General features: G+C 53.4%; 2 protein-coding genes across 4 annotated transcripts in view; one reads left to right on the plus strand and one right to left on the minus strand.

Moving 5' to 3' along the window:
- Positions 1–6,337, plus strand: part of LOC105494447 (sperm tail PG-rich repeat containing 1) — a 57,150-nt gene extending 50,813 nt beyond the window's left edge. For both annotated transcript variants that reach the window (XM_071098610.1, XM_011762858.2), the window contains 2 exons: positions 2,320–2,510; positions 4,725–6,337. In XM_071098610.1, the coding sequence (XP_070954711.1) occupies positions 2,320–2,510; positions 4,725–4,801 (268 nt within the window). In that variant the 3' untranslated portion in view covers positions 4,802–6,337. The remainder of the gene's footprint in view (positions 1–2,319; positions 2,511–4,724) is intronic.
- Positions 6,338–6,458: 121 nt separating this feature from the next.
- LOC105494448 (grainyhead like transcription factor 3) overlaps positions 6,459–22,675 on the minus strand; it is a 38,485-nt gene continuing 22,268 nt past the window's right edge. For both annotated transcript variants that reach the window (XM_011762860.3, XM_011762859.2), the window contains exons 9-16: positions 22,227–22,385; positions 21,728–21,806; positions 21,475–21,608; positions 19,580–19,614; positions 16,673–16,761; positions 15,455–15,540; positions 12,874–12,938; positions 6,459–8,676 (exon numbers count right to left, since the gene is read on the minus strand). In XM_011762860.3, coding sequence (XP_011761162.1) covers positions 8,562–8,676; positions 12,874–12,938; positions 15,455–15,540; positions 16,673–16,761; positions 19,580–19,614; positions 21,475–21,608; positions 21,728–21,806; positions 22,227–22,385 — 762 coding nt within the window. In that variant the 3' untranslated portion in view covers positions 6,459–8,561. The remainder of the gene's footprint in view (positions 8,677–12,873; positions 12,939–15,454; positions 15,541–16,672; positions 16,762–19,579; positions 19,615–21,474; positions 21,609–21,727; positions 21,807–22,226; positions 22,386–22,675) is intronic.

The raw sequence follows: 22,675 nt of genomic DNA on the forward strand, positions 1-22,675 counted from the left end.
TTCCAGGAATCAAACCTGTCTCTCTATGATGCCAGCCACAAACTCATCAAATGTCTGGAGGTGTTTTGAAGGGGGAACCGCAAGCCAGAACAAGGAGAAGCCAGCTTTTATTTATAAGGGGAGAGGTTGTTGATTACACCCTATAACCAGTTCTTCCATGCAGATTCACAGCAAACAGGGAGGCAGCATGTCCCCGCTTTCCCTGTGGGTACCTTTGTTCTAAATATAAGCATCCACGCCAGCTGCTCCTCCACCACAAGATGTGAACCCAAGCACATTTATGATGACTTTTAGTGTCCTCCCTGACAAGGGGGGTGTCCCCTGCCTCAGCATGACTCTGAGGTGGAAGGGCCCTAAATCAGTCTTTTACGAGGCTCAATTGCCTGTCTGTCACCAAGCAGCACACAGTGACGCTGACACAGGGATCATCAGAAGAATAACAACTATCTTTATTGAGCACCTACTATGTGCTGGTGCTCTACTAGGTGCTTTACATACCTTTTCTCTAGTCATCGTAACTCTTTTATAAAGTTAGTGTCATTGCTCCGTGCCATGCTGTGTATACTGACACTAAGCTATGGAGAGATCAGGGGCCTTGTCTTACAGCCAGGAAGTGGCATGACTAGAATTCAGCCTCAGGTCTTTGTGACCCTTAAACTCAGTCCCCTCCGCCATCATGCTTTCCTCCATATTGCTAGGTGCCAAAGACTTGAGTTCCATGCCAGCATTCCTATGAACGTGCCTATAACTTTGGATCAGTTGGATCTGGACACCAACATTTTTAGAAAACTAAGGAGGTTGAAGAAGATATCACTTGGGTCCCCTCAAGCTCTCTGTGTTTGAGAAGTTGTTGGCTAAAGTGCAGTAGTGCCCCCGTGGCCAGGAATCCCAAGTCCCCTCCTTTGCTTGGATGGGCTGGCTCCCTTGGTCGTTGAGTGCTGGGGGAGGCTCCTTTGGCCATTCAGTGCAGAGTACCTCCTCTCCCCTTTTGGTGAGAAGCCTTTTAGAAGAAGCCCTGGGTGTGAGCCAGAAGGAGGCGGCCCTTCTATTGCATGGTTGGGAGAGTAGCATGATTCCTGTAACAAGCCCAGAAATCTCTGACAACCCAGTAGAACTTTGAATCAAGGCCTGATGAAAGGTCACAGCAGGAAGGGACCTCAGAGGTCATCTTGTCTAATTCCTTCCTTTTACAGATGGGGAAACTGAAGCCCAGAATGAATTAATGACCAAGCTGGGACTCAAGTACAGGTCCTATTTCTCTTTCATTTAATGTCTCAATATCAGAAGTAAAAGATAGACTCCCTTTCTTTTTTTTTTTTTTTTTTTTTTTTTGAGACAGAGTCTCACTCTGTCGCCAAGGCTGGAGTGCAGTGGCCGGATCTCGGCTCACTGCAAGCTCCGCCTCCCGGGTTCCCGCCATTCTCCTGCCTCAGCCTCCCGAGTAGCTGGGACTACAGGCGCCAGCCACCTCGCCCGGCTAGTTTTTTGTATTTTTTAGTAGAGACGTGGTTTCACCGTGTTAGCCAGGATGGTCTTGATCTCCTGACCTCGTGATCCGCCCGTCTCGGCCTCCCAAAGTGCTGGGATTACAGGCTTGAGCCACCGCGCCGGGCCGATAGACTCCCTTTCTTGAAGGAGGGGAAGACAGACCTGAAAACAATGACAGTGTAAGTGTAAGGGTTATGCAGTCTCTTGATTTCCAGCCCAGTGCTTTTCCACTCATGCCTCCTGCCTCCCCAGGATGATATTTAGTAGGATTCTGGAACATCAATGTTACAGTGGCCTCTAAAGACCTGCTGGTCTTGGGATGGCAAATCTCTGGGCTGTGGGATGCTTCTTTCTCTTCTCTGATCATGGCAGACATCACAAGTGGCTCACCAAGGCCTCTTCGCATTGAGTCATGTGAGGCCTCAGTTTCTTTCACAGAACTCCAGCTAGGCACTACCAATCAATCAGAGTTGGCACATGAGATATACACTGCCTGCCATTTCTGATTAGCTCCACGTCTCCAACAATGCACACCGAGCTCTCACTGTGTGCCAGGCCCTGTCCTGAGTGCTGTGTTTTAGGTGCATCATCTCATTTATCCTGACAACCCTGACCTCAAAGTAGTTACTATCATGATTGCCATGTGCAGATGAGGAAACAGATCCCGGGGTTCCCAGCTCACCAGCAGTGGAGCTAGGACTCTGCCCAGGTGCCACGTCCAGTCCTCTTTCAGACAACCTGGTGCTGTGCAGGCCTTGGCTGCGTCTAGAAACTATGCCTTCCCCACTAGACTGCCTTAGTGACATCTTCCCGTTTTTATCTTTCCCAAAGGAAAAACCCCATCCTGAACTTCTCTGCTCAGCCTTCGCCTCTGCCCCCGAAGCCGCCTCTCCCAGGTCCTGGTCAGTATGAGATCGTGGACTACTTAGGCCCCCGCAAGCATTTCATCTCGAGCGCGTCATTCGTGTCTAATACCAGCCGGTGGACAGCGGCGCCCGCTCAGCCAGGCCTGCCTGGCCCAGGTCAGAGGATTGTTTTAAATGATTATAAAAACCAAATCTTCTGGGATTGTCATTCTTGGGTCGTCACATGCCCCTGATTTATAGGTTGTTTCCCAAATAGGTGACAGGGATGAGAGTAGTTTGGAAGCGTTATCCGTTCACATTTTCACAGTACAAAAGTGTTTTGTTTTTTAAGGTGAAGGGGCTCTTAGAGATGGTCCAGGTCAGGGATTCGTACTGAGGACCATGAACATCTAAAAGGCTCAAAGATAGTCTTGAAGGGGTCTGTGACTCTGCAGTTGGCTGCAGACTTGGCACATATAGACATTATTTTCTGGGAAAGGAGGCCATAGCTTTTGTCAGCGTGTCAGAAAAGTTCTTTGTCTTTGTCATTATTAATTTTTTTTACTTTTTTTTTTGAGATGGAGTCTCGCTCTGTCACCTAGGCTGGAGTACAGTAGTGCAATCTTGGCTCACTGCAACTTCCACCTCCCAGGTTCAAGCAATTATCGTGCCTCAGCCTCCCGAGTAGCTGGAACTACAGGCACATGCCACCACACCCAGCTACTTTTTGTATTTTTAGCAGAGACGGGTTCTCTATGTTGGCCAAGCTGGTCTCGAACTCCTGACCTCAACTGATCAGCCCGCCTTGGCCTCCCAAAGTGCTGGGATTACAGGCGTGAGCCACTGTGCCCAGCCAGAAAAGTTCTTTTTCTTAAAAATATTTAAACTACTGGTCTAGTGTGGCCAGGTTATTTTACAGCTAAAGAAGCCCTGGAGAGCAGGTTGGCCACAGGTCCGTGGCGAATTCATGGTGGGCAGTGCCAGGCGTTTCCCCATTTGTGCCTTGTTTGTTAATGAAATTAACCAGGGATTGTCCAATGGAGCAGCACTTTTCAGCCATCTAGCGCCACGCCCTTTTTACAGGCAAGCATAAATAGGGATCACCTGTTATATCTGGGATCTAGCTGGGAGCTAATATCAGGAGGGACTCACTCCAATGGGCAGTCTCTGTGCTTCCTGACCTATTTGTAGCTCTCTATAGAGCGCTTTTGCTATTACCACACCCTGACCATGGCCAAAGCATTGGGGACTGACATGTGTGGCAGGTGGCACAGGAGGACGAAGGCAGAGCTGTGATGGCCGCCAGCTTGGTTACACTCAGCCTTTCCGTGAGTGTTGACGATGCTCCTGTGCTCGGGAGCCAAGATGACCTGGGCCCTGGGTTTGCCCCCAGAGGCTGCAGTCAGGTAGGGAGACTCCTTCCGCTCCATACTCACAGGTGAGACTAACATAAGGCGGACTGGGCAGGGAGAAAGTCACTCGCATAGCTTTGGCCTTGCAAATGTGGTGATAATCACACCAGCAAGGCTATAGAGGTTTGATCTGGGGCTCATCTGGTCAGTCAAGGAGAACTCAGCATTGCAAACATGTATATCCTTTATACAAGGGGTGAGCTCCAGAGAGGGCAGGGCATGGGCAGGGATCCTGGCTTGACCCTGCTCGGCCACATCCTCTAGGAGCATTGCCCGAATGACTTTTCCATGCCATTTGTGGTGCTAGACACCTGGCACACAGAGACAGGCAGCTCCTGCTACTCTGATCACCCATGCCAAGGTGGGCTTCTGCGAGGGGTTTCCTGGGCACATGTATGTGTCGGCATCTGCCTGCTCAGCTTCCAGTAAACTCAGATATACCTGGACTGCCATGGGCTCCCCTCAGCAGCTTCCCAAGTATAGGAACAGAGAGGCCGCACTCAGGACCCTCATTAACCAAGTCAGTATCAACATGAGAGTTTCCGGTCGCCTGGGGCTGTGATTCCCAAGCCCTGTTCATCTCCTAGAGAACCATGTCCGCAACTGTCATGGCTTCTGCTTTTATGGAAACCCCTGAACTAAATCAAAACAAGACCCCATGAAGCTAATACTTTGCTTCAAGAATATTGTTTTACTCAATTTCTTTTCGAATTTCATAGAAAATAGTTTTGTAAATTTTGTTCTGTTAAAGAAGTTGAAAAGAATTAAAGAAGGTAGGAAGCCAGAGTTTGACTCCTGCCTGGGCCCATTAAGAGCCAAATAACCTCGGGCCAGTTCCTTCCACTCTGTCTCCCCTCGTGTAATATACAGGGGCTGGCACAGGGCTCCCCAGGCCTTTCCAGCTCTGAGGTAGAATGCCAGAGACTGCAGCACTGGGCCTTTTCTCTCTTAATGCCTCCTCCTCTCTCTCCCCTCGCAGCCACGTACAAGCCAGAGCTCCCGGGAAAGCAGTCCTTCCTCTACAACGAGGACAAGAAATGGATCCCGGTGCTATAGGGATGTCACACAAGGTCGAGGAGAACCCCTGCCATCAGCCCGTCCCGCCCAGCTTCCCCAGGACATTCCTCAGGAGGAGACTGACCATGTGTGTGGCAGCTGACAACTTGGGGGCCAGCTCTACCACTCTGGCCTGGCTCTACCACTCTGGCCTGGCGTGCTAGCCGGACTGCTGCCATTGCCTTTGTCTTGAGCTGGAGACATTGCTCCCTGGAGACTGCACCCCAGCCCCACGGACTCCAGTGGGTTCCTGAGCAGAAGGGAGGAGTGGACAGAGCCCCTGGCTGCTTCCCCACGCACCCATCCAGGCTAGCTTCCGGCACGACTCCCTGCCACAGACTGAAGGGACTCCTGAGGTGCAGACTTCAAGGAGGAGCAGTCCACCCTGAAGGTGGCCAAGCCTGGAAGCCCCACCCTTCCCTGTGTCATTCCTTCATTCATTTACACATTCATTCATTCCCTCACTCCTGCCTTTCTCATTTGTCCCTTCCTGACCTCACTCACTCACTCACTCACTCACGGTATATCTACTGGGCGAAAGCTACCTGCAGGCAGGCGATGCTTTTTCCACCAGTCCACAGCTTCCTTTCTAAAGTGACCACCTGTTTGGAAAGGCCTCGCTTTACTCCTTTTAGACCTTTTTCTTCTTTGGAGTGGGAGATCATCTTGGAATGGCAGTGGCCGGGCCCAGGGGCTGCGCTTTTCCCTGACTTCCTCTGCCGGCGGGACTGAATTTTCTCAAGGCTTGCAGGCCCCTCCATGGAGTCCACATGGCCTGTCTAGGCCTGATAGCCTTTGTCTCTTTATGTGGAGGCCAAAAGAAATGTGCCCTGGTGGTTTTGGTGGAGGCTGCACAGGTGCACGGTGGGTGGGGAGCTGCCAGGTTCCTTCCCTCATCTCCCAGCAGACTTTGACTGACGCTGTAAGTCTCTCTGTGCATTCACCCCGCCAGATACTGAGAGGTTACAAAGGCTCCAGGGCCTGTACGTCTGTGGCCTCTCCAGAGAAGTGGTTCTCCGCCTTGACTGCGCACTGTAACCACCTGGGGACTTTAAAAAGTACTGAGGCCTGGGGCCCACCCACAAATGCTGATTTAACTCCTCCAGGGTGGGGTCTGGGCAGTGGGGAGGCGGTGGGGGTAAAAGCCACCCAGGTGATTCCAGTGACAGGTGAAGGTTGAGCAGTGACACCTTCCAGCTTCTTGACTGGCTCTGGGAGGGGAGCTGGGAAGGACAGGAGGTGGGAACTTTATACACACGGAGCACCTACAGCGTGGCTGCGGTTCCACACTCCTGTCATTTAACCTCCACGCATCACCTCATTCTGACATCACGGGGGCGTCACAGCCACAGTGAGGCCTGGCCTGGCAGAGCAACTCTGGGTGCCCCACTGGGGGCACGCCTAATGGGAACCCGAGGCAAAAGGAAACATCAGTAATACGAATCCTGTCTTCAAAACTGTGATGTGTTGTTCACCATGCATTTTTTTTTTTTTGCCTTAATTTAAAAAATATTGCATTAAACTTATTTATCTTGATTATTGAGCTTTTGGGCACTCCTTAATTTTTGTGCCTTAGGCTAGAGACTCACCTGCCCGTAGCCTTGACTCTAGGTAGGGGCTTGGGAATTAGGACCACAGACTCTGTCAGCGCTGGAAGGTTCTTATAGGCATCATGGTTTTCACACTTCTTTAAAAAAAAGTTTTATTCAGACAAACGTTTACAAGAAATCCTATTTAAATGGGGAGAAGCAGAGCTGTGGTGATGGAGTTGGGGGGCGGATACACAGGGCCTGCTGCAGCCCCTTCCTCACTTTGTAGTGACCTTGGAGACCCACCAGTGAGTCCTGAGGCTCTGAAGATGATAATTACAAACAAACAACGGAGATCATGTCCTGCATTTCATACCAGAGAAACTGAGGGCTACAGGTAGCAGTGGCTGGAAAGTCTGCTCTCCCAAAGGAAGAAAGACGCACTTCAACTTGGCAGCTTAAAAAAGCTAAATGAGGCAATGAAGGAATTGAACTAAGAGACAAAAACTGGCCGTTCACGGTGGCTCATGCCTGTAATCCCAGCACTTTGGGAGGCCAAGTGGGGGGGGGGGGGTGGATTACAAGGTCAGGAGTTCGAGACCAGCCTGGCCAATATGGTGAAACACCGTCTCTACTAAAAATACAAAAATTAGCCAAGCATGGTGGTGGGCACCTCTAGTCCCAGCTACTCGGAAGCTGAGGCAGGAGAAATCGCTTGAACCCGGGAGGCGGAGGTTGCAGTGAGCGAAGATCATGCCACTGCACTCCAGCCTGGGTGACAGAGTAAGACTTCATCTCAAGGAAAAAAAAAAAAAAAAGATAAATGAAAAGAAAGCAAGCCTGAATCTGTGATTTGTTCTCTAAGGAAAATAAAGGCCTTGACTTGTAGCATTTGTCAATTTCTGACTGTCACCATGGCTGATTTCAGTGTGCCAGCACGACCACACTGCTGCAGAGTTGGGACGAGACGCGTGCGATTGCTTCTGTGAGCTGTAGGAGCTGGCTCCGGGGAAAGTGGCTTGGCCTAGGGAATAGGGGCAGAGCTGGCACAAGACTCAGGTCATGTGGCTCCCAGCCTTGGGTGCTGCCTGCTGGCCCCAGCTGTGAGGTCCTCTTCAAGCTCATTCTGCACCCTTCCCAGGACTTTCTCTTCAGAGTCAATGATCCTGAGGTTGTAACAGTCAAAGACAAACATCTGGGCATCAGGAATCTGCTGCCTTCCAGAGGCGGCACCTCTGCTCCACTGGTGCCCTGCACGTCCCAGCATCCTTCAAGTCCAGGACAACCCGCTGTCAGCACAGAGCCAGAGCGAAGGGAGACAGAGGAGCAAGACCCCGACCACTGTGGCCCTCTCTTCCCAACAGACTCTCCCAAAAAGAACGAGTGCAGCATGTGAAGTAATGTGACGTAATACATAGGTAGATTTTATTACTAAATACCACGTGAGTATACAAAATGCATCACTGAATAACAGCTAAAAAACAGCCCAAGAAATATGAAATACACATTTTTTGAAATGATAAAAACATATCCATGAAAAATATAAAATGTTGCATATATGTACAATATATTTATATATATATAGATAACATAAATGAAAATCGTAAATAAGAAATGTATACAACAGTAAGTGGCAAGGCAGTAGTTTCACACAGCGGTCACTTTGTCCAGTCAATCGTTGGTGCTATTTACATCTTGCGTTGAGGAAGTCTGAGAAAGAGACTCCACTATAGTGTCTTTTAAAAGTCATTTGCACTGAAAATCAAGAGTTTTCAAGTTAACTGACCAAAGGGTGAGAAACCCTTTGTCTGAAGTTGAAGGAAGACGGAGAGTGGGGGTCGCACCAGCTGGCGTGATGCTGCGGGAGGGAGCGTGTGCCGCCACCATGTTAACGGGCAGCCTGCAGGAGCGCCACTGCAGACAAGGGTCTTGGGAGGAGGGAACAGTCTTCTGGGTAGGTGGTAACCACGGTGACATTGTTTTGGGCTACGGGGAGGCACTGGCAGGAAGTTCAGGGAGCAGATTCAAGCATGCCATGGGGGTTCAGGCCAGGGAATCCCCCAGGTCTCTCCCTGGCCCTGACGTCTATGGGTCTGTGACTCAAGGGCCTCTTCCCTCAGGGAAGGCATTCAAGTAACAGCGCTGAGGCATGTGGAGAGGTTGTGTGTGGCGTGGGGCCACGTCCCTGCTGGCCCCTTGCAGGTCGCGAGGGTTTGGATGCTCGAGAGGCCTTACAGCTCCTTAAGGATGATCTGAATTTTGCCATCCAGCTCCCCCATGTCCAGCAGGAAGGCGACGTGGTTGCTGTAATGCTGAATGATGTTGTTGTCCATGTTGACTAAGATTCTGGAAGGGAAGAGGGGATGTGGTTGGAACACAGCAGGCGCCCTGTTTTCAGGCCTTCTGAGAGACCAGGATGAGTGACGGGTCATACCCAGTGGGTACCTGCCACATTTTAGGCACCTCACAAACTTTCCCTCTGATCCTCACAACAACCCCGCAAGGTCGGGGAGTCACAGTCTCCTTTACTGCACAATGCCCAGTGGCCGAGCCACAACTCAACCCAGGCCTGCTGGCCCCCACGATCACAGCTATTGCGCCGGATTGCCTCTGTCCTGGTGCACCCGAGGATGGACACTCAAGCAACTAGTATGTAGATCTGGGGGGGATGCAGTGCTCCCTTAGTCACCATATTGAGGACTCAGACATGAAGTGTGAGTTCAAGTCCAGGAGGGGTGGTGGTTTGGGTTCAACAAGAGGCCTGGATGTGTCACTCAGCCATGCCTGCTTGAGCCTGAGGCAGCTGCCACACAAGCCCCTCCCAGTTCCATTCCCAGGAAGCTGAAATCTCAGGAGGATTGTCCAATAGACTTGAGGGGCTAGGCCCACTCTCTCCCCATATTCTCCAGGGAAGGACCTGGGTCAACCTGAGAGAGACAGAACCTTCATGGCTGTGGGCCCCTGCAGGGAGTCAGAGCCATTGTTTATGCCAAAGAGCAGCCCTCTAGGAGCTGCTCCTGATGAAGGACCCACCAAGATGTGACTTGAGCTGATCACATCAATCTTCTCTTTGCCCCTTCCCTGCTGTCTTCTGAGCATGTAATGGAGTTGGCTATATCCACCCACACATTCACCATCCACCATCCATTCACATATAGCCCCCATCCATCATCCACCCACCCAACCACAGCCCCACCCACCATCTACCCACCCATACACACCTCCATCTACCATGCACCCACCCACTCACATCCCCATCTACCCTCTACTACGCACCCATCCACCCACTCATGCACCATCTACCCCCACACTCACCCATCCACCATCCTCCATCCACCTGCCCACCTGGCCTTCATCTTCCCATTCACCCCTATATTCACTGAGGCCTTTCCATGTGCAGGGCCTTGCTCAAAAACAAGGACCATAGGGAGATGAATTAGACCTAGTTCCTGCCTTCCAGGAGTTTTGAATCTAGTAGGGACTGGGAGGATGAATCCTTATATTACCCCAGTTCATAGATGGGGAAGCTGAGGTTCAAAGAAACAGTTATTTGTCTAAGGTCACACATTTCCTAGATGGCAGGGCTGGGATTTGAACCTCTGTCTCTTTCTACCGTATCATTTTTAGAAGGAAACAAAGCCCTATAAGTACAAGTTCGGAAGCAGTGGATAGAAGGAGGGCAAAATCCAGGGCTACGGGAGAGTTCTTTGAAGTGGCGCAGGAGCGGCAGGCATGAGGACCCCCGACCTGAAGGCATGGCCCACATCCAGTTTTCTCTCCCTGCCACTTTCAGGAAGGAGATCCAGGCTTGTGCTCTCAGTGGTTTGAATGCTGACTGCCAGTGTGTAATCACAGGCTCCCCTTTCTTGGGTCCTGCCTGGAGTTCCTTCATTTCACAGAGGGCTCTTTGTCTGGGGACTGGAGGTCGGAAACAGACCAGGGGAGACCAGAACTGGGCAGAGGGGAGGGCGCTTTGTCAAAATCAGGGTGCTTTTGTTTGCCATTTATTGGGTGCTTCTAGGTGCCAGGCGCTGTGAAGTACCTGATGTGCACCAGCTGGAAGGCTGGATCCCTCCCACTCCCCAGCAGGGCCTCCCAGCACGCTGAACTCACACCTGCTCACACCTGCCAAGCTCACACCTGCTCACACCTGCACAAGAGGGTTTCCAGATGGGCTCACAGACCCCTCCTCTCATAAGTCAGTGACAACAGGCCCCTGAGAGGCAGAACCACTGTCACCAAATGTGGGCCTCTTATTATTTTCCACCTTCTAGCTGTCTTCAGTCTGGGGTCACATTAAACCCCTGGCCAGCTGCCAGCAAAAACAATGTATTTGTTCATCTTTCCAGCACTTTGTGGTGCCTGTAAAGCTGATTCTATCCACCTTCGTCCAGAGGACTTTCGGGAGGGTTTCATGAAAATAAACCAGGCCTTTGATCAGAATTTCCTGTTTCTCACATGAGGAATTGGAGGGAGGCAGAAGATGAGCCTGGACTCTCCTAAGAGGTATTTTGGGGAACATTGTCATTCAGACATTTCAGACAGTCCTGGGGCTGAGGTTTTCATGGCCGTGGGGGTGTGTGGGGTGCCTCTGAAGGCTGCTGAGTGATGCCCTGGGCTATGGTGCTGGACAAATAAACTGAGCAGTCTGGCTGCATCCTTTATTTGCACATTGCTTAGCGGTTAGAGGAACAAGCAGGAGGCAGGATAACACAGTGGATGACTGTACAGGCTTTAGAAATCGGGGATGCTTCTGCCAGTTCCTAACTCATGACCTTGTAACTACTGCAGACTTCAGTTTCCCCATACATACAAACGGAGATAATCATACCCAGCTCAAAGGGTCCGTGAGTGGTGCTCGGGAGGGATGCAGCCCAGTGCCTGGTGTGTAGGAAGTGCCCCATGAATGGGAGGTTTTAGAATTATGATTTCAATAGCTGGCTGGGGCTTAAGGGGAAGCCTCTGGCAACTCAGTCAGTGGGGCTGGGGAACATCCTTTATGCACACCCCACCCTCCCACCCCCCCACGCAATCACACAGCCTGGCCTGGAGTGGGATTGGTAAGGGAGGCCTGCCACAGGTGGGGCTGGAGCCAGGGGGCGTGGGCACCGGTGCTGAAGGGAGAGTGCGGCTGGGCTTGTCTGGGCAAAGCAGAGCCTGCCCTTCGCCATGAGGTGGATTTCACTCTACAGAGCATGTGAGACTCAGTTGGAAACCGAAACTTGGAAAAAAAGACACACAAAAAACTAGACATGTATGCGACTAAAAGCAAAAAAAAAAACCCTTCCCAGGGGCTACAGGGATGGACACCTTGCCCCACGCTCAGCCTTCTGTGGAAGGCTAGGTAGGAACCAAGGAGGAGGAAGGAAGGCAGGGCTGGGCCTGTGAGGAAGGCGGCCAGGCCTCTAGGCCTGATGAGATGGGGACTCAGCTTGAGTATAAAACCTGCCTCACTTTGCAGAGTCTTCTAAAAAGGAAGATCCACATGCAATAGCCACAGGGCAAGCGGCTGAGCACCTCCAAGGGGCTACTAGCAAATGTCGCTGGAGTTAGACTGTCCACAGCAAGAGGATCAGATTGGAGCTATGCGCAGAGGGGCTGGGAGTGCATTTCCCAGGGCTCTGGTTCCGGGGCCTCTGGGCTGGCAATAGCAGTGACAATTCCTCACTGTCTGGGGGCCCTATGCCAGGCTGGTGAAGTCACCTACTCAGGAAGGGCTGCAAAGGCCAGGCTCACTGACTCTGACCAGGGGACAGATGTCTGGAGGACAGTTACCATGTGACCCTACCTCTCTTTCCCAAGGGATCTTCTGAGCAGACAACAAAGGTACTGTGGTCCTCAGGAGCCCACGGTAGGCAGCCAGGCACTGCCTGCCCCTAGAGGGTACAGCTTTACTCTTGGCCTAGTCTGGCTAGCAAAGGTGGAGGAGGCCTGTGGAGCATCCCTGGCTGGATTCCCTCAAAATGACTCCCAATCACAATTCCTTTTCCAGACTCATCGCCAGCCACTCCCTTCCTGCCTACGGCTCTGTTAGTAGCAACTTTGTTGGGCCTGCCTGCCTCATGCCTTTGATCCACTTCTCCTGCCCCTGAACACTGCTTATTACCTCTGAGCCTCAGTTTCCTTATCTGTCAAATAAGGACTCTTAGTGTGGCTGTGAGGGTTAAGTGGGGTGTGTTCAGCCTAGTGTCTGACACATAGTGAGTGGTCAAGTGGATGGTGGTCACTATAATCATTATAATCAAATGGCTTGATTTCCCAGTGGCCTTGAACCTGGGTCTTCTGACACATGACCCTCCACTTCTCTCTCCACCCCACACAGCAGATCATATGTAAAGACACTTCCACTTGTCTCCCACTCCCATCCTTCCCAATTGTGACCCATGTCTTGTCTCTGCAGATGGAGAGGTGACCAGTGGCCCTGGCCTGGCTGGGGGGCTATCCACCCCAACTCCACAGCCCCTCAGCCGCTTCACAAAGGCCAAATACAAACATTGCTCAGCACTGAGCAACCAGCTGGGGGAGGGTGAACTAGGCACTCACCCTCGCTTGCATTTCTTGTAGACTTTGTAAATGTTCTCTTCAGGGAACCCATACTTCTCAGAGATCTGGAAGGAAAAGATAGGTGATTCATTGCCTGCTGCCCACGCTAGATTTAGACAAGTCTTTTATGCCATCACTTTTTTTACTTCCTGATTACAAAAGTAAAATATATGCATATTGTGGACAAATATGAAGAAGAAAATTACAACCATCTATAATCCTGTTTCTCAGAGACAGACACTGAGTATGTGTCTTCCCATCTTTTCTTCATGTGTACGATTATGTGTATAAATGTTTCTAGGCTCCACCTGGTTTTATATATCTTTTTACTTATCATCCTATTACAAGCCTTCCTATATCACAACAAACAGTTGTCAAGCAGCATTTTTAGTGGCTGAAAGATAACCTGAAGAGCATCTATCACTGCCCTGAACTGGTCCATCAGACACTGAAACTGTCCTAGTGCTGCGGGTGCACCCAGGTACCAGCTGGCCGGCCTCGTGCAAGCTACCTGTGGACACAGAAACAGTGCCCACCTCAGAGGGATGCTGGAAGAATGAAGTGGATTGATCCACACTAAACACTTAGGACAGCTCCTGGCGCGTACTGAGACCTGAATAAGTGGTCAGTGTCGTTTTTTTTAGAAGCAGAGCAATGAGGATGCTTCTTGCCCTGCTGTGACAGGGGAAAGCCCAGACATCTGCCCCGTCTAGGCCGGAATTATTAACCCCATTTGATGGGCGAGCATGCGGAGCTCAAACAGGATAAGCCATGCACCCAAGGCCTAGACCCCAGGTTAACTGACTCCATCACATTTGAAAATGTTGGAACTTAGTTCCCTGCATGAGGAGACTATGGGTCAGAGGCTTGTTGAGTGACCTGCCTGAGATGACAGAGCCAGCGTCAGCCTGTCTCCCCAGAGCTTCTGAAGATTCCTCTGGGGCAGGCAGATCCAGTCTGGTCCCAGCTGAGCCACCTGAACATGCAGAACATTGGACGGGTCACTCTTACTTCTCTGAGCCTCGGTCTCCTCACTTGTAAAATGGGCATAGTAATAGGATGTACACACAGGGCAGTTCTGCACATGAACTGAGACAAATACGTAAAGGGCTCAGCCCAGTGCCTGTGCCAGGGTAACAGCTCTGTAAGACATCGGTGTGGATTAGTACCAGCTGCCTAGAAGCTGCAGCAAACCTCAGGTCCTGGGTTTCAGGTAGAGGTCATCCTCTCTGGCATTTTAGAAAAAGGATCGGGTTCAACTTCTCAGTTATTCTCTGCCCTAACAGAGACTCCTCCTGGCAAGAAAAGTTCTTAGACTACTATTTCTTTTCATAATGATGTGACTGAAAGCTACCAGGAAGAAGATCTCAAGTCAGTCTAAGGAAGAACTCAGGAACTGTCTCACCCCAAATTGGACAAATTGGACAAAGACACCATGGCTGCCCCCCAGGTAGTGAACTCTCCATTCCTAGAAGTACACAGGTCAGAAGTGGGCACCAGCTTGGAAGCGCTGCTAGAGAGAGGGAGCGCAGGCACTAGATGGGGAGCTGACCCTTTAAGGTATTGTCCAAAGCCTCTGAGTCCATATTTAGGTGACATTAATGGTCTTTGTGAGCCCAACTTCCTGGGGCTGATGCCAAGCAGGGCTGACGATGTGTAAAGAGCACGCAGCCGAGCAGTGTGAGGAAAGCCTGGGCTGGCATCCCGGCTCTGTCACCTGGAGCTGAGGAACCCTGGCAAGTCACCCGACCTCTCGAAGGCTGTATCCTCAGGAAATGAGGAGATACAAATAGTACCCACTTTTCAGGGTTGTTAAGGGCACATGATGAGCCAGCACAGGCGGCATGTCTGACCAGCTGCCTGGCACATAGTAGGTCTTCAATAAAGGTCTGACCAACTGCCTGGCACATAGTGGGCCTTCAATAAAGGTCAGCTAGTGTTACTATTTGATGCCATTTTCACTCTGCCAGCCTGAAATCTTGACACCATCTGGCTTTTCTGAGTGGTTTTACCTTCAGACACAGCTGGCCCTGGTAGAGGCTGTTTGCTTAGTTTTTGGTGGAGCCACAAAGCTGGCTATGGGTTTTACTCAGGACTGGGCTGTTTTGCCCGCTCTCTGGTGGTTTAGGGGGCTGGGGAAGGTCTCCTTGCACAGACGTTGCCTTCGGCCACCCCAGCCAGTGGCCCCCAGCCAGCCACAAGCAGGCGGAATGAGGCCCCCTGGGAAAGAAAGAGAGCCTCTCTGGGGCCTGGCCTTTTTGGGTTCCATTCCCATTAAAACAGAAACAGGTTTACAAAGCCAACAAAAAACCCTGGCCTGTCAGACAGCAGCCATCAGATTAAGGAGGATTTATGGTGTGTGCGATTCCCAGGGTGCAGTCAGGGTTCTGACTGGGAGATAACATCACGGAGGCACACCCCCACCGGCAGGGCCCCTCAGGCCCCCTGAACAGGGTGGGACGGGTAGGCCACCGACAAGCCAAGGTTCCCTCCTGTGGGAAATCAGAACTGCATGGTGAGGAGTGGGGACAGGAGCCTAGAGGGGGTCTGCCATGGTGGGCGGGGTCCACAGGCAGCTTACCGCATTCCTCAGCCCCTTCAGGTCTGGGGTCTTCAACATGAGGGCGTCAAACACCTCCTCAGTCTCCCTCCGCACATACAACAGAACTGAAAAGAAAGGGGCAGCTTGAGGAGTGCAAGGAAGAGAATGTGAACAGGATCATGTCAGGGGCTGCGGAATCTGAAAACGTTACTTGAAGACTGACTTCTGCTGAGGGGCTGTGCCCAGCTGGGACGCCCTTCGGCCAGCTCTGCAGATTCCCATGTATCTTCTTAAGCTGTGCTGATGTGAGGGTGTCTGGACCCTGCTCTACTACCTGCCAGCCAGGTGACCTTGCAAACGTGATGTTAACATCACGGAGTCTCATTGTATTTGTTTATAAAATGGAGGCTCTGTCCGCTGTTTCGTGGAGTCACTGTGGGAATTGATGGCGGTGTCTGGAAACACGAGCTGCCGCGCATAGCTCGATTCACGGCTGCTGGAAGCTTTTTTTTTTTTTTTTTTTTTTTTTTTTTTGAGACGGAGTCTTGCTCTGTAGCCCGGGCTGGAGTGCAGTGGCCAGATCTCAGCTCACTGCAAGCTCCGCCTCCCGGGTTTACGCCATTCTCCTGCCTCAGCTTCCAGAGTAGCTGGGACTACAGGCGCCCGCCACCTCGCCCGGCTAGTTTTTTGTATTTTTAGTAGAGACGGGGTTTCACCGTGTTAGCCAGGATGGTCTCGATCTCCTGACCTCGTGATCCGCCCGTCTCGGCCTCCCAAAGTGCTGGGATTACAGGCTTGAGCCACCGCACCCGGCAGCCGGAAGCTTTTGAGCTTAGCTGCTAGTTGGTTGCTTTCTGACGGTCAGCTACAGCCTCCAGAGGTTTGGGCTTGTTCCCCACCCCGAGAAGTCACAGATTTAGAGGGTCAAAGCCAGAAAGCCAGACATCAAAACCCCACCCTTCTCCCACTCCCCATTAGAAAAAGTGGGGGAGGGGGACCCGCCCAGCATACTGAGCCTGTTGACTATGCCAGCTGCCCAGGGTGCCCACGTCCACACGAGTTCAGGAGACAGAAGCCACCAGTCCTGTGGTGGTCTCTCCAAGAGGCCTGAGGTGCCCTCCTTACCCCCACCCCCAAGTCTTGACCTAAACCTAGCTCCAAGGGGTAAGGCAGCTCCTCGTGCCCTCTCCAGGACGCCATGAGGGAGGGGGAAGCTGGGGTGGGCTCGGTGAGTAAATGTGGAGGGCAGGCGGTCACCTCTCTGAAGGTCGTCTTCCTTGGCCTGCTTGGAGGGCAGAGGCTCAAACTCCTCAGTGAAGGGCGAGCAGGTACGCTTCAGAGGCAGCCTGTGGGGATGGTAGTGGGGGAGCTTGTGAGGAACTCGGGGGCCCCTAGAGGCTGAAAGACCCTGCTGGGCCTCCAGGGGCCCTAGAAATGGGGAAGAAAACACAAGGGTGGACACAAAGGAGAGGGACAGTGGGGATAAAGCAGCAGGTCTGGAGTTGGACTGCCTGGGTTCAAATCCCAGCCCTGCCACGCACTAGCTGTGTGACCTGGGTGCATCTATAAAATGGGGTGATGAGAAAGCAATGATAGCAATACTTCATAGAGTGGTGTGAGGCCACAGGAGACCATGCACACTGCTCTTAGAACACTGCAATGCACAGTAGGGCCTCAATAAATGTGGACTCATCGTCATCATCATCATCATTCCTTTTTAAAAGAATTCAGGTCAGATGTGAGGCAGTGGGGATGGAAGGACTGTGGGCTTTGGAATAAGACAGACTTGGGTGCCAGTCCTGCTGCCGTGACTTAACAGCTGTGTGACTAGAAGGTACTTCACTTCTCTGAGCCTCAGTTTCCTCATCCATAAAGTAGGGCAATAACCCTGCTTGCCTAACTCTTAGGCTGTTGTGAGATGACAGGTGACACAATTTGGGGTGAAAGCACCATCTGAAAAGTACATTTTGTTCATAGGGAAGAAACTGATCATAACAACAAATGATCTTCATAAAGCGCTTTCCCACTTACGAAGATTCCATATCCACGCCACCCTCCTCACCCTCTCAAGGCTGTTTTCCTCATCTGACAAATGTGTAGGCTGAGGCTCAGAGAGGGGAAGGGACTGCTCAGGGAACTAAGTTTGTGGCTGACAGAAGGAAGGACACGAAGGCCCTTCCTAGGCCCCAGCTAGGCCCCCCAGTGGGTGTGTGTTGGGGAAGGAGATGGCGGGTTTTCATCCCCTAAGCCTCCAGCACAGCTTCCCTCTTCTCTCTGAATCTGCACCGCCACAGACTCTTTTCCTTTCCCTTTTTTACAAGTGGGTGTCTCGCCAGAGATTCGCCAACTTTTCACATAAAACAAACCCATAAAAACCCAGGCAGTTTCAGTGAGAAAGGAGCAAGGATCTAGCTTGGGAGCTGGGGTAGGAAGCCTGTGGCTTCCTCCTCTGGCCCCACGCCCTAGCTTACAAGGAACAGGGAGAAAAGTAGGCTAGGGGCAATGGGCATGGTACAGAGGGCACAGGTGTGGAGGGGGCACAGGTGTGGAGGGGACACAGGTGTGGAGGGGACACAGGTGTGGAAGGGCACAGGTGTGGAGGGGACACAGGTGTGGAAGGGCACAGGTGTGGAGGGGACACCGGTGTGGAAGGGCACAGGTGTGGAGGGGACACAGGTGTGGAGGGGGCACAAGTGTGGAAGGGCACAGGTGTGGAGGGGGCACAGGTGTGGAGGGGGCACAGGTGTGGAGGGGACACAGGTGTGGAAGGGCACAGGTGTGGAGGGGACACAGGTGTGGAGGGGACACAGGTGTGGAGGGGACACAGGTGTGGAAGGGCACTGTGGAAGGGCACAGGTGTGGAGGGGGCACAGGTGTGGAAGGGCACAGGTGTGGAGGGGACACAGGTGTGGAAGGACACAGGTGTGGAGGGGACACAGGTGTGGAGGGGACACAGGTGTGGAGGGGGCACAGGTGTGGAAGGGCACAGGTGTGGAGGGGGCACAGGTGTGGAGGGGACACAGGTGTGGAGGGGACACAGGTGTGGAGGGGGCACAGGTGTGGAAGGGCACAGGTGTGGAGGGGACACAGGTGTGGAAGGGCACAGGTGTGGAGGGGACACAGGTGTGGAAGGGCACAGGTGTGGAGGGGACACAGGTGTGGAAGGGCACAGGTGTGGAGGGGACACAGGTGTGGAGGGGACACAGGTGTGGAAGGGCACAGGTGTGGAAGGGCACAGGTGTGGAGGGGGCACAGGTGTGGAGAGGACACAGGTGTGGAGGGGACACAGGTGTGGAAGGGCACAGGTGTGGAGGGGACACAGGTGTGGAGGGGACACAGGTGTGGAAGGGCACAGGTGTGGAGGGGGCACAGGTGTGGAGGGGGCACAGATGTGGAAGGGCACAGGTGTGGAGGGGGCACAGGTGTGGAAGGGCACAGGTGTGGAGGGGGCACAGGTGTGGAGGGGGCCCAGGTGTGGAGGGGGCACAGGTGTGGAAGGGCCCAGGTGTGGAGGGGGCACAGGTGTGGAGGGGACACAGGTGTGGAGGGGACACAGGTGTGGAGGGGGCCCAGGTGTGGAGGGGGCCCAGGTGTGGAGGGGGCACAGGTGTGGAAGGGCACAGGTGTGGAGGGGACACCGGTGTGGAGGGGGCACCGGTGTGGAGGGGGCACAGGTGTGGAGGGGGCACAGGTGTGGAGGGGGCACAGGTGTGGAGGGGGCACAGGTGTGGAAGGGCACAGGTGTGGAGGGGGCACAGGTGTGGAAGGGCCCAGGTGTGGAGGGGGCACAGGTGTGGAGGGGACACAGGTGTGGAGGGGGCACAGGTGTGGAGGGGGCACAGGTGTGGAGGGGGCACAGGTGTGGAAGGGCACAGGTGTGGAGGGGGCACAGGTGTGGAAGGGCCCAGGTGTGGAGGGGGCACAGGTGTGGAGGGGGCACAGGTGTGGAGGGGACACAGGTGTGGAGGGGGCACAGGTGTGGAGGGGGCACAGGTGTGGAGGGGAAACAGGTGTGGAGGGGGCAAGGGGTGGAGGGGACACTGGTGTGGAGGGGACACCGGTGTGGAGGGGACACCGGTGTGGAGGGGGCACAGGTGTGGAGGGGGCACAGGTGTGGAGGGGGCACAAGTGTGGAGGGAGGTGTGTGGTTGCTGCTCTCCATACCTGTTGGAGCTGCTGGGTCCTGCCGAGGGGGCTGCCTGCAAAGAAGCGAAAAAGACATTTTCCATCACACACAGAAGATGAGAGGGGCCCCTGGCTGCTGGAGGCTCTCTGGGAGGAATATTTTTGGTGGGAGGTGGGGAGAATACTGTTACAATGCCTTTCTAGCCCATTCTGCTCAGACAAGTGCCCTTAGGTGACCTGAGATGTTGAGTGAAAAGGAATCACCCAGCCCAAGCTGGACGGGTCAGGGACTCAGTGAACACACAGGAGGTGCTAAAGCCGTGTTGTCAGAGCAGAGCCGCCCTGAGCCCCACCTGGGCCCCAGCACGCCCAGAAGGGCCGAGAATTGCAGATGGTCCTGTGGCCAGTATCTAGGCAGTTGGAGCTGAGGGCCAAGGGGGCGATGGGAAGAGGGGTTTTTGTTTGTTTTTTGTTTTTTTTGCTGGAGGGAAGTCTTCCAGGCTGGAGCGCAGTCCCACCATCACAGCTCGCTGCAGCCTCGACCTCCTGGGCTGAAGCAATCCTGCCGCCTCAGCCTCCCAAGTAGCTAGGATTACAGGTGTGTGCCACTAAGCCTGGCCACAGGCCCTCTTCTTGGACCCTACAGTGTACCTGGCACTGTCGGTCTGGGGCAGGCATTACCCAGTCTTGTGAGGTAAGAAGCCGAGGCCTATAGAGAGCAGAGAGCCTCTAGAGATGACACACACGGCAGGAGGAGGAGTCGGGGTTCAAACTCAGGCTCTCTGTTGGCTGTTGCCCTGGGCTTCCCCTCTCCCAGGCTCACAGGTGTGGAGACTGGCCTGCCCTCATCCCCCACAGGTTGACTGTCAACCTAGCCACAGGGGCCTTCACCCTGAGTGGTCATCTCCTTACTTAGGGCCTCTAGTTGGTGAGAGAGTGAGGAGAGTCAAGAGAGAACAGGTTCACACAGCCGCCTGTGCTGTGGGGTCACAGTGCTGCTCCCAAGGCGGCAGAGAGAGGAGGGACACAGGCAGTGCTCTGCGCCTGTGCCAAGCTCTGTCAGCACTGGCTGCTCTTCTCAGCGCCACTGTCTACCTCACTGTCCTAAGTCAATACACTAAACATGCCTTGTACACCGAGGTCCATTTGTATAAATATTCCTGAGGAAACAGTGCGGAGCTGTACCCCTAAAGGAAGGAAGTGCTCAGACTCTCCAGAGGAAGGGCACTGGGAGACAGGCTCTGGGGTCTTGACCCTGCCACTGAATTGCTGTGGGACCGTGCCTGGAAAAGGGGGTAGGTGCAGTCTCTCGGAGGACAGCTGTCACAGGGAACCCAGCCCACTCCTGGCTGCCAGGCACTCAGTCCCGGCTGCTTGAGAGATGGAGCAGCTAGTGGGGAAAGGTGTGGATTCTGAACAGGTGCCTCAGTCCAGATCCTGGCTCTGCCACTCACTAGCTATGCAATCTCAGGAGGTTTCTTAACTTCTCTGTGCCTCCATTTCTACCCCACGGATCCAGGGAGACATTATTATTGACTTCACAGGGCTGTAGAGAAGGGTAAGGAAGGTGATGCCTGGGAAGCGCTCAGAGCCACACCTGGCACACGGTGAGCACCCCAAGTGCTGCCATGAGAATTCCATGTGGCTGCAGTCAAATTTGGGGTCAGATATCAGAAGCCTCCTCTTTGTGTGCCCTAACCATGAACATTTTAATGGTTACGATATCTGTTTCTTCATAACATTCTTCTCTTCAGTTCAATAGGTCACTGAAGCTATAGGACCATAAATACATGTTTAAACCCCTGTGATTCAATAAAGGTCTTGAAACTGGCTGAGTGGCAGGCTGCTCCCCACTGGTCTGCACTAAGGCAGGCCCCACCCAGGAGCCAGGACCCTCTCTCGGCCCCTCCCCGAGACCCCAGCCCTGGCCTCACCCCTCCAGAACGCTGCAGGCTGGAGAAGTGCACGTTGGGGATGAACAGCACAGGTGGCGTCTCCAGGTCGGTCTCTGGCCGAAGGTACGTCGTCTCATTGCCCCTGAAGCCTGACAGCAGGCAGCCCTTGACGCCTGATGGGAGAAGGAAGCCCATGTGCCCCCAGGTCCTTCCACTCAGGTCCCTCCCACCTCTGGTCTCCTTCTCCCCTTCACGCCAGACCAACCCACCCAGGCCCTGGATCCCCACTGACCACTGTTACTGGAGTCAGGGCACTTGACCTTCCTCCGGAACTGCTTCCGCTCGTCATCGCGCATCTTCCTCTCAGCTCCCTGCAGGGGACAAGGAGAGAGGGTCACCAAGGGCCTGGGAGGGGCTAGCTACTTTCACAGCTGCTGCCTTGCATCTTAAATATGGGCCAGGCTTCTGGTCCTTCTTTTTTCCAGAACAAGACCAGGAAATGGGAAGGTACCAGCACTTACCTGGCCCAGCCTGGCCAGTGGGGCCTGGCCCTGCTTGCCTGAGGTCAGTAGAGACCATGAGAGAGGCAGACAGACAGAAGACAGAAAAGAAGAAACTCAGAGAGACAGAGAGATGGAGGAGTGGGGGTGGAGGAGGAGACAGAGAAGAAGGAGGAGAAGGGATAGGAAAACAGAGACAGACAACCCAGAGAGGCTAGGAGGATGCACGGGTCAGGGCTTGGCCCTTCTACCTCCCCGGGACCCAGCAGAGGGTCTGCCCGGTCCAGTCACCTTGTCACAGAAGATCTTGATCTGGCAGACAGCACGGTGTACCAGGCGCTCAGTGCCCGAGCCACAGTCATAGGTATCAATCTGCAGGTTCAGGGGGACACCCTTCACCCCCTTTTGTGAGGAAAAGTCTGTGCTCAGACAGTTTACGCCAATAAACACCTGGAGACAGAGGGGGCCGCTGGGTAAGTGGCCTGCCCAGGTGGCCAGCCCCACCGTCCCACAGTGGTCCTGTTTTTCTAGCGTTCTGTGTGCCTGCTGCTCACCCTTACGCCTCACTGGGCCCCTAGAAGGCAAACATCAGCACTCCTCTTTCACGGATGGGGAGCTGATGCTCGGCGGGGGGCAACTTTCCCGAGGTGACACGGGCAGTGTGTGGTGCAGCAGGGGTTTGAGCCCAGACTCACAGCCCAGGCCCTTCACCTCTGTTGGTACAGTTTCTGCTAGACTGC

The sequence above is a fragment of the Macaca nemestrina genome, chromosome 1 (genome assembly GCF_043159975.1).
Source record: "Macaca nemestrina isolate mMacNem1 chromosome 1, mMacNem.hap1, whole genome shotgun sequence".
In the NCBI taxonomy this organism is placed as follows: Eukaryota; Metazoa; Chordata; class Mammalia; order Primates; family Cercopithecidae; genus Macaca; species Macaca nemestrina.